The sequence below is a fragment of the Physella acuta genome, unplaced genomic scaffold (assembly GCF_028476545.2).
Source record: "Physella acuta isolate Inbredline_101_S28 unplaced genomic scaffold, ASM2847654v3 ptg002361l, whole genome shotgun sequence".
In the NCBI taxonomy this organism is placed as follows: Eukaryota; Metazoa; Mollusca; class Gastropoda; family Physidae; genus Physella; species Physella acuta.
The window spans coordinates 5,357-16,715 of record NW_026733854.1 but is presented as its reverse complement, the minus strand read 5'-3'; the positions used below and the strand labels follow the sequence as shown (position 1 = coordinate 16,715).

Sequence of the window (11,359 nt, the reverse complement as noted above, 5' to 3'; positions counted from 1 at the left end):
ATATGTGTCGGGGTGGGGAGGGGGGGGGCGTATCAGGGGTTGACTGGCTGTGTCAAAGAGTTGTTTTTTTCCCTTGAAATCCTGATTTTTACGCCTTGGTATAATGGTATTGATATGGTAAATGGGAGACGTGTGTTAATCGTGTGTTTACTAGTTTACTCACACTGAAGCTTGGACGATATTGTGTCAAACCTTGATGCAATTCGAATTTTCGGATGAGAAATAGACGGTGTAAAGGGAATGGTACCTGATAAAGATGTTTTTGTCCAGATATTTGATTCATTCAAATTGAAAAAGTCAATTCGTGCATGTCAAACAGATAAAATTCTATTACAAGCAGAAAAATTAGACCATAATTAAAAATTTTAAACTGATATTTGACTTTTAAACTTCATAAGTTAACGTTAACATTTACAATTTGCGAACGATTATTTCGTTTAATATGCAAAACTTAAAGTAATTTTTTTTAATTATGGAGTTTAAAATATTGGAATGTCTTTTAAGAATTGACAAGCAAAAAATAACTATTACACATAAATATATTTATTACGACTAAAGTAATTTCAAACAATAGAACAACATGGCCTTACTCTTATGCTAATTAATTAGTGTTACCGGAATCACAGTATGAATCACGCGGGTAGGAAGCCCGTCAAAGGTATCGATTACAGCAGAAGATTGTGTCAAGTCTTTTAAACATCTAGACGATTACACTGGAACTACCTTAGAATCCATTTCTTCAACCTGCTTTTTGTCTTCCCGCTCTCCTCGCTCGGCCCCTCGCTGTGGGCTTTATCGCGAGGCTCCTCTGGTTTCGGCGTGGTCACGTGATCCGGCACGTCATCAACGTCCACGTCAGACAGCTCCTCATCAGCTACCTCCCCGCTCAGCTTGACCTCGTCTATGGCCTGGGCTAGTTCGGCTTCCTCCTGCGGGGTCAGTACCACGGCCGTGACCTCTGCCCCTAGGGCGTCGATAATGTTCGGATGAGGGCAGTGACTTTTCTTCTGCCCGGGGACGAACTTTAGAAAATCCCGATTGAATGAGTGAATGCACTGTCTTATGTACGCTGGTGACCCGCGGGGGTCATGGGTCACGGGAGGCTGAGGCGGGTTCCAGAACTCCATCTGACCCCGGGGTAAGGGCTTCTTGCGGTTTAGTGCCAGCTCCTCCAGCAACCAGTCGGAGAGCTCTTCAGAAAAATAGGTAGAGAAAACTTGACGAACTTTGGCCTCTGACCTGACCAGTTTGACCTGAGGATGTACAACAAGTAATCGGAGTTATATGATGCGAACATCGTACGATATCCATATGTACGTCAAACAAGATTGTTGTCATCAGTTACCTTGGATACAGTCCCCGGCGAGATCAACTTCTTTAAAGCTTTCCAAACTCCGTGGAAGACCGGGTTGATGTTGACACAGATGACCAGCCCCAGTCTCTCGGGGTAGTGGCTACCCAGTATGTTGGACACGGTGTAGCCCAGCTTGGGGTTGCAGGCTCCGAACGTCATCCCTGGGGACATGGGGGAAGTGGGGTCAGGTGTGGTCAGGTGTGGTCAGGTGTGGTCAGGTGTGGTCAGGTGTGATCAGGTGTGGTCAGGTGTGGTCAGGTGTGGTCAGGTGTGGTCAGGTGTGGTCAGGTGTGGAAGGTGTGGTCAGATGTGGTCAGGTGTGGTCAGGTGTGGTAAGTTGTGGTCAGGTGTGGTCATGTGTGGTCAGGTGTGGCCAGGTGTGGTCAGCTGTGGTTAGGTGTGGTCAGGTGTGGTCAGGTGTGGTTAGGTGTGGCCAGGTGTGGTAAGGTGTGGTCAGGTGTGGTCAGGTGTGGTCAGGTGTGGTCAGGTGTGGTCAGGTGTGGTCAGGTGTGGTTAGGTGTGGTCAGCTGTGGTTAGGTGTGGCCAGGTGTGGTCAGGTGTGGTCAGGTGTGGTCAGCTGTGGTTAGGTGTGGCCAGGTGTGGTCAGGTGTGGTCAGGTGTGGTCAGGTGTGGTCAGATGTGGTCAGGTGTGGTTAGGTGTGGTCAGGTGTGGTTAGGTGTGGTGAGGCGTGGTCAGATGTGGTCAGGTTTGGTAAGGTCCATTTTACGATGTTTTTAAAACCAACAGCATGAGCTACGCTACAGTCATTAAAAAAATCATATATCATCCGCTTGTTCGTCAGAATACTAACTGCAATCGTCGGATACTTTGGTGATGGACACATTTAACAAATAAAGTCTTTGACAGCTATAATGGTGAGAAACCACAGGATAATACACATAAACAGCAACAGCATCTGTGTCTTCCCAAGTCTACAGGCATAACACGACCGGCAACTTACACAGCTCAACGCTCAACTAGAGGCAGCCAAAAAACGACTCACATGTGCAGTCGATGACGAAGACCCAAGTTGTGACGCCATTGTCCATGGTGGCCTTGGCATTCTCAATCAGGTAGGTCAAATGGGCCATGACGTCATCGACAGAGTTCTTGTGGATAGAAGCTTGGGCGAAGCTGGAATACATCACTGGTCTGCCAGACTCGTCAAATCCTACCTGACGCTAGAGGGAGGGGAGTAAAGCAACACTAACGATGGAAACAGAGCAAGGGAAATTACTCTACATTATCATCAGAGCAAAAGTTACTGGTGTGATTATCTACCTTTGTAAAATAACTCTCTGTGCTTATTCTTATTTTTAGAGTCATAAAAGCTAAATGAATTGTGAAGAGGTGCTACATATTGTTGCTGTGAAAATAATATACATAAAAAAAAATTTCTTTTTAAATAATGTACGTAAAGACATGTTGTTTCTGTGTAAATAGTGTACAAAAATACATTTTGTTTCTGTGTAAATAGTGTACAAAAATACATGTTGTTTCTGTGTAAACAATGTACATAAATACATGTTGTTTCTGTGTAAATAGTGTACATAAATACATGTTGTTTCTGTGTAAACAATGTACATTAATGACTTGTTGTTTCTGTGAAAAACGTACACGAAAAAATGTTGTTTCTGTAAATAATAATAAATTAACAAAGTCCACAAACAGCACCTTGTCTCCGAGTAAATATCGCAACCCTCCCCTCCCCCCCCCCCCCCTCCCCTCCTACTTACCATAGAATGAAAGCCAGGCCGTTCGTGACAAAACTGACAGTCTGTGGTCAATGGCCTCACTTGACGTCTGTACTCGAGTGTGTTGAGCAGGGCCTTCTCGGCGTCCTTGTACTTCCAGTCATTGGCCTTGAGGAACCGCACCACACTGGCAGAGGGGATTCAATAGAGAGAGTGAGAGAGAGAGAGAGAGAGAGAGAGAGAGAGAGAGAGAGGGAGAGAGAGTAATTCTCAGTAATGGCTTCATTAGAGCACGTCACCAACCAAGTATTTTACTTCTAGTGTCTAGCAATACATTTTCCTAAAAATTGTTTAGACTGTAAGTATCAGCAGCGTGGCATGGAGGGCGAGGAGCAGTGTTTCTTCCAGACTTTTCTCCGGGGGTGGGGGGGGGGGCACTATAAATTCAGTTAATGAAATGGAAGGAAAGGGACTCGCAAAAAAGCGAAAATGCAAAAACAAAAAAATTAAATTTGTATATGAGGAAGATTATCGCACCGGGCTACACTCGATTTGGTGACGTCACTGGTATTCAAATATCTGCATAGAAAGTCAGGACTAGAGCTTGGGTTAGGGTATGGATTAGTGAAGTACTATGGTTAGCGTTGACATTAGCAAGTAATGTTTGATAATACTTGAGTACAAGCAAAAAAATATCTAAAACGTTATTGGACTTGTGTATAAAAACAAACTGGCCTTAAAAAAATTCTACAACACTGTTCGGTCTGTCCCCTTGAAGATAAATTTATGAAATGTACTGTAAGGTTCAGACAAAAGGGCAGGGTCCAACAAGGCAATAATGGCCAGGGTAAAATCAAAAACAGAACAATTACGGCTTGACAAATCGGGGTGACGTCTGCCAACCGTCTGCATGTTTTAGTTAAACCTCGTGACCGGAAGCTGCCCCGCTGATTTTTTCTCTCCCCTGAAAGTCTGGTGTGGTGGAGAAGATTGATGCTGCCCAAGTATTGGCTTCTACGCCAAGGGGGATCACTCTCAGGGAGGAATACACCTGGTCTGTACTTCCGGGACAAAGGTCAAATTAGTACATAAAGTACTTGACCGTGTCAATATGTCGTGGGCTTTTTAACAGTTTTCCTGATGTTCGATGGAGTTCTCTTTAAAAACGGTAATTATGAACTATGTTAACCCTAACCTTATTTCATTCAATCTAACCCGAGCCCTAACCTAACACTAGCACATGAAATTGTCGTTGGGTTACAATCAACAACATGACACCCCTATTTTGGGGAAAGTTCATTACGTGTAAGACACTGGTAAAGAAAACTGGTACGTTAAAAAGGGGTGTTAAATTTCTGGAAGTTAACTCAATATAGAGTTACATATATGACTAGCTAATGTCAGTGCTAACCCTATCCTTAACCCGCAGTGTTTCTTCCAGACTTTTTTCTCCGAGGGGGGGGGGGACTTGATATTTTCGGGGGGGGGGGGGGGGGCGGACTAAATTTTCTGGGGGGAGGGGGGCGGACACTGTTAAAAATATAAATTTTCTATATAAATTCCATTTCGAGACTACAAGACACTACTTAAAACCTTGCACACCTATTTTGGAAGAGTCTATTATCGGACATTGGAATCCTCATTTGTCTGAAAAACGATCTGACGTTATTTTTCTGTCTAGCAAAAGGTTCACACTTTATTTCCAAAAGAACAATTAAGGAGCTAAATTAATTAATTAATTAGATGTACTAAAATGAAATATTTCCTTACGTCTCGTCTGATGTAGCGAAATTTGGTTCGTCAGGAAGAGGGGTAGCCACTGTCATGCGTTGTTTTAAAGCTGTTATTGCTTCCCCTTTCTCCATATTGGTCCCCTCTAGTGATACTGCTTATATACTCCTAAAGAAAGAAAGATATTCAATATACGTATAGTTAGTTGGGCAAAAAGCCTGTTACTGTTTGCATGTTCCTATAGACTGAAGGATATTCAACGTATGTTGACAAGAGGCCTGTAAAGTTATAGCAATTTTATGGACAGTAAAAAAAAAATCTTTTGTGAAGTTTGGGGTAGAGGGTAGTAGTGAATGGTATCAGTGTATTCACTTAATATATGGGATAATATTCAGACATCAGCTTCATAAAATACGTTGTATCACCTTGTACATATGCAAGTATACTCTCTCGCATAAACACATACATGTATAATATCAGTTCACATACAAAATCAGAATCACAAACACAACAATCTCACACAAAAATCACAATCACAAAAACTAGCAGCTGGCATGAATACAAACACAAACAGTAGCAGATCAGAAGGAACAAACACAAAATCTAGAAAATGATGCAAACAATAACAAACACCAACATTAACAACTACGGCTTAGAATCACAATAACAAACACTAGCAGGTGACATAAGCAAACACAATTACAAACATTAGCAGCTGATATGAACAAACAAAATTACAAAAACTAGCAGGTGATATGAACAAACACAATTACAAACACTAACAGTTAACATGAACAACAACAATCACAATGACAACTAGCCATGAACAGAGAACATGTGATTTCACTGATTAGATCCCTTTAGGAAAATGATATTTGAAACAATTGGAGTGACATATTAAAATATGGTGAGTTTGGATTGTGTCTTTAAGTGATACGTGTGTGGGTGTGGGTGTGGGTGTGGGTGGGTGGGGTGTGTGTGGGTGGGGAGGGGGCGTGCACGTGTTCTCGAGTGGAGTAATCGTGTGTTGATCGTGTGTTGTAATCGTGTGAACATTATTTGTTCAGCTGTAAATATTGTGTATGCAAGACAAAGCCATGCAAGTACCTGATTGAGAAAACAAAAGAGATATTGAAAAACAATTGAATAATTGAATACGAAACCACCTGTTACCTGGCTGTCATGTTATTTTACTCATAGCGATGGCTATATTGATTAAGTCATGTACGTCCCTTCAGTGTTAAACATGAACAACACAGGAAAAAAAATCAGGTTATAACAACCTAAAACTGATCGCATTTCTATATTAAATCTCCATTTTATTGTACCGGAACAGAACCGTAACAGAACCGTAACGTAGAACATATCCATATTCCTATTTCTACGCCTATTCATATCCTGTCACTTTCCCTCTACTAGACCATGTACCTATCATTGATATTACCCCGATCCTTACTTAGTTATGTGTCAATTAGTAATCGATAGGGGGTAATGTCCTACTGCAGTTTTGTGGTCGGGGTAATATACAGGAATAACAAAGAAGTGAAATGACCTGCTCCCATATAAAATGTAATATCAGGGTTGATATACACATACATACATACGTACATACACACATATATGTATGTATATATATATATATATATATATATATATATATATATATATATATATATATATATATCAGGGGTGGTTATATGAGGGTAAATAAACTAATAATGAACTATTTTGTCGCCCACATATTTCTAACACAGGCGGGACTAAATGGTTTAAGAGAATAGCTAAGTATTGATTTAATGCACTGATAGGGCTTCTAAAAGGCTGCAGTAGCCGAGAAGTGGGTAAAAATGTTCAGCTTGTGTTAAGGATAGAGTTAGGTCTATGCTGCACTATTAGGGTCATGCTTCAATCACCAAGATGTTGTAGCAGAATTGTATTTTAGCTGGCAATAAACAATGGTTCAATAGAAGAAATGTCCACTCCGTTACTTTAATGATAGGATGGTGTAGGATTAAGTAGGTTGGTAAAGGTTGGCGTGGATTGGGTAGGTTGGGGTTGGTTGGTAAAGGTTGGCGTGGATTGGGTAGGTTGGGGTTGGTTGGGAAAGGTTGGTGTGGATTGGGTAGGTTGGGAAAGGTTGGAAAAGGTTGGAAAAGGTTGGAAAAGGTTGGTGTGGATTGGGTAGGTTGGGTAGGTTGGGAAAGGTTGGAGTAGGTTGGGAAGGATGGGGTGCTTGGGGAGGTTGCCGAAAGATTGGGAATAGTTGGAGTAATTTGAGAATAGTTGGGATAGGTTGGGAATAGCTGGGATAGGTTGGGAATAGTTGGGATAGGTTGGGAATAGTTGGGGTAGGTTGGGTATAGTTGGGGTAGGTTGGGAATAGTTGGGATAGGTTGGGTTTAGTTGGGGTAGGTTAAAGAAGGTTGGGGAAGTTGTGAAAGGATGGGATAGGTTGGGTAGGTTTGTGAGGTTACATTTAATTTTTTTAAACCAACTTGTTGAAGTTTACCGAATGACACTCAGTGCCTAAGTTCTCTCTTTAGAATCATTAAAAGTTAAATATCTTTACTCAACTTTACTGAGACAGTAAATTCTTTGCTTTAAAATGTAGATCTAACTAGATATCTAGATCTAGAATAGAATCTAGATCTAGATCTAGCTCTGGATCTATATCTATCTAGATCTAGAGATCTAGAATAGATCTAGATCTAGAAATATATTAGCCCCAACGGAAACCGTTAATAGAATACAATAAATCGATTATTATTTTTCTGTTATTTACATAAAAATATTACCTTTATAAATCGATAAACAATCGAACGTCGAAATATTTTTTTGCGTTTTCGCTGAACTGTGTGACGCAGTTGCACCGGTGTGGATTGTGCGCAATAGAGCGCAGAGATACGGAAAACTCCGATCAGTTCGTGGTCGTGCAAATAAATAAATAAACAAAACCTTAAAATATCATTGTACGACTGTTTTTTTTTTACTTCTTATGAGGTTAAATTAGTGTAGTCTTGTTACTTTTGTAAACTGTTGAAGCTTTGTATTCATATGAATACCAGCGATCAGGCTACATACACCAACTGAAACACAAGAAGTCAAGAAGGTAGAAAACTACATGTACGTACACTGTCTCACGTATTCGACTATCTGTATTCGTATCTCATGTAATCGATTACATTCGACTATTAGTACTCCTGTCTCATTTAATCCAGTCTCTGTACTTAGGTCTAAAGTAATCGTGTCTCTTGGTTTAAAAAGAAAATCGATTTCCTATCAACTTTGCCTAGACGTTTAGGTCACGTGATGAGGGTGTACCGCGTGTGAGAGACTCACCCAAACACAAATGGCACAACTTGTTGGAGTAGACCAACTAAAATATGCGTCCGTTTTTTTGGGCATCCAATAGTGGACCATAGGACCTGACGTAATCAGATTCTACTCAGTCGTTCTCATGATGCGAGGACACGCATGCTGAAGGTTTGTTTTGTTGGAGTTTGTGATCAGGCCCAGCTCAGGGTTAGCCAGTGTTTGTGGTGAGATCAAAGTTAGCCAGTGTTTGTGGTGAGATCAAAGTTAGCCAGTGTTTGTGGTGAGATCAAAGTTAGCCAGTGTTTGAGCTCAAAGTTAGCCAGTGTTTGTGGTGAGATCAAAGTTAGCCAGTGTTTGTGGTGAGATCAAAGTTAGCCAGTGTTTGTGGTATGCTCAAAGTTAGCCAGTGTTTGTGGTGAGCTCAAAGTTAGCCAGTGTTTGTGGTGAGCTCAAAGTTAGCCAGTGTTTGTGGTAAGCTCAAAGTTAGCCAGTGGTAAGCTCAAAGTTAGCCAGTGGTAAGCTCAAAGTTAGCCAGTGTTTGTGGTAAGCTCAAAGTTAGCCAGTGGTAAGCTCAAAGTTAGCCAGTGGTGAGCTCAAAGTTAGCCAGTGTTTGTGGTGAGCTCAAAGTTAGCCAGTGTTTGTGGTGAGATCAAAGTTAGCCAGTGTTTGTGGTGAGATCAAAGTTAGCCAGTGTTTGTGGTGAGATCAAAGTTAGCCAGTGTTTGTGGTGAGATCAAAGTTATCCAGTGTTTGTGGTGAGCTCAAAGTTAGCCAGTGTTTGTGGTAAGCTCAAAGTTAGCCAGTGGTAAGCTCAAAGTTAGCCAGTGGTAAGCTCAAAGTTAGCCAGTGTTTGTGGTAAGCTCAGACTTAGCCAGTGTTTGTGGTGAGATCAAAGTTAGCCAGTGTTTGTGGTGAGCTCAGAGTTAGCCAGTGTTTGTAGTGAGATCAAAGTTAGCCAGTGTTTGTGGTAAGCTCAAAGTTAGCCAGTGTTTGTGGTGAGCTCAGAGTTAGCCAGTGTTTGTGGTGAGATCAAAGTTAACCAGTGTTTGTAGTGAGATCAAAGTTAGCCAGTGTTTGTGGTGAGATCAAAGTTAACCAGTGTTTGTGGTGAGATCAAAGTTAGCCAGTGTTTGTGGTGAGCTCAAAGTTAGCCAGTGTTTGTGGTGAGATCAAAGTTAACCAGTGTTTGTAGTGAGATCAAAGTTAGCCAGTGTTTGTGGTAAGCTCAAAGTTAGCCAGTGTTTGTGGTGAGATCAAAGTTAGCCAGTGGTGAGATCAAAGTTAACCAGTGTTTGTAGTGAGATCAAAGTTAGCCAGTGTTTGTGGTGAGCTCAGTTAACCAGTGTTTGTGGTGAGATCAAAGTTAGTCAGTTTTTGTGGTGAGCTCAGTTAGCCAGTGTTTGTGGTGAGCTCAAAGTTAGCCAGTGTTTGTGGTGAGCTCAGAGTTAGCCAGTGTTTGTGGTAAGCTCAGACTTAGCCAGTGGTGAGATCAAAGTTAGTCAGTTTTTGTGGTGAGCTCAGTTAGCCAGTGTTTGTGGTGAGATCAAAGTTAGCCAGTGGTGAGATCAAAGTTAACCAGTGTTTGTGGTAAGCTCAAAGTTAGCCAGTGTTTGTGGTGAGATCAAAGTTAGCCAGTGTTTGTGGTAAGATCAAAGTTAGCCAGTGTTTGTGGTGAGATCAAAGTTAGCCAGTGTTTGTGGTGACATCAAAGTTAGCCAGTGTTTGTGGTGAGATCAAAGTTAGCCAGTGTTTATGGTGAGCTCAAAGTTAGCCAGTGGTGAGATCAAAGTTAACCAGTGTTTGTGGTGAGCTCAATGTTAGCCAGTGTTTGTGGTATGCTCAAAGTTAGCCAGTGTTTGTGGTGAGCTCAAAGTTAGCCAGTGTTTGTGGTGAGCTCAAAGTTAGCCAGTGTTTGTTGTAAGCTCAAAGTTAGCCAGTGTTTGTGGTGAGATCAAAGTTAGCCAGTGTTTGTGGTGAGATCAAAGTTAGCCAGTGTTTGTGAGGTGTGTCAGTCGTAGCAGCTATTTGTAGGTTAGGGTTAGGTTAAAATCAATGTTACTCACACATCCGGTACGTCAGCTGTGACTATTGTCAACAGGGAGGTGAGCATTTTAATTACACAATCGCACGTGCACAGGGAACACGCGCTAAAAGGTCAGCCAACGCCGTGAATGTAAGCTAAGTACCACACACTTTTAATAACGGTTATAGAAATCTTTGCAACACACACCTGAAATAGACACAACACACTGCACTTTTGTCTATAATTTACAGCTTTAAAAAAATCAAGTTCGAATGAAAAGATTCATCACAAACAGCTGTTCGTAATTAGAGATTAACTATTTCTATTTTTACCCATGACACGTGACCAGTATTTGTTGTTGTGTTACTATTCTAAGGCTTAGCTTAGGTTAGTGGGTCAATGTTAGGCTATGGACAAGCAACAATACATTTGCTTATATAACAAGTAATGTTTAGCTAGTTTTGTTCGATGTTTTGTTATTGTTGTTCTTGATATTTAGAAAAAAAAGCTGCAATTTAGCTCAGAAGCTAAACCACTTTAAAAACATTTTTTGTGTGTGTGTGTTTCAGACATGTAATTTACAGCGTCAGTTGTGTGTGTTCGCTTTAGTATTACAGTTTTCATCACCGGCTTGTGAGGACTGATACAGATTTACAATAGTAATATTTCTTTCTTACTTATAGCCTACTTTCATTCATTTAAGAGGGTTTACTTATACATAGATCTAATACAAAACGTCTAAATATAATAAAACTAAAATAAAAAATAAAATAAAAATACCTTAAAAACTATTAATAATTTCTATTAGAAAAAAAAATGCCATCACAATGGAACTTCAAATGATGAACACAGCGTATTTGAGTCTACAGTGTGTGTTGGATACAACGATGTGTGTTGGGCACTAAAATGTGTGTTGAACACAGTGTGTTGGAAACTACAGTGTGTCAAAGAGCTAATCCATACTGGCAGTGAGTTAACCGCAATGATCAAAGATAGAATAATCCCTACGTGTAGTTACTAACCATTCAATCATTCATTTCTGACACATTCAACATATTGTCAGCTTTATTTTACTTCTCTCCCTTTGTGCGATTTAAGTTATCTCCCTTTTATTATTACTACATTTTCCAGCTTTCTGATACGGTATGTTATTTCATGCTATGTTTATTTTTTTTTTGTCGCTAATGCAATATTATATTTCCGGCACAACTTTTAATCTTCGCCATCCCCCACCCAACACA

General features: G+C 40.7%; 1 protein-coding gene across 1 annotated transcript; it reads right to left on the bottom strand.

Moving 5' to 3' along the window:
* Nucleotides 1-521: 521 nt before the first annotated feature.
* LOC131933085 (uncharacterized) lies at nucleotides 522-10,323 on the bottom strand (the record flags this gene model as incomplete). The annotated part of the gene is given in 6 exon segments (XM_059289916.1): nucleotides 522-1,253; nucleotides 1,346-1,515; nucleotides 2,359-2,536; nucleotides 3,092-3,236; nucleotides 4,820-4,948; nucleotides 10,159-10,323. Coding segments are annotated over 5 exon segments (1,122 nt in total). The 3' UTR covers nucleotides 522-719.
* Nucleotides 10,324-11,359: the final 1,036 nt, after the last annotated feature.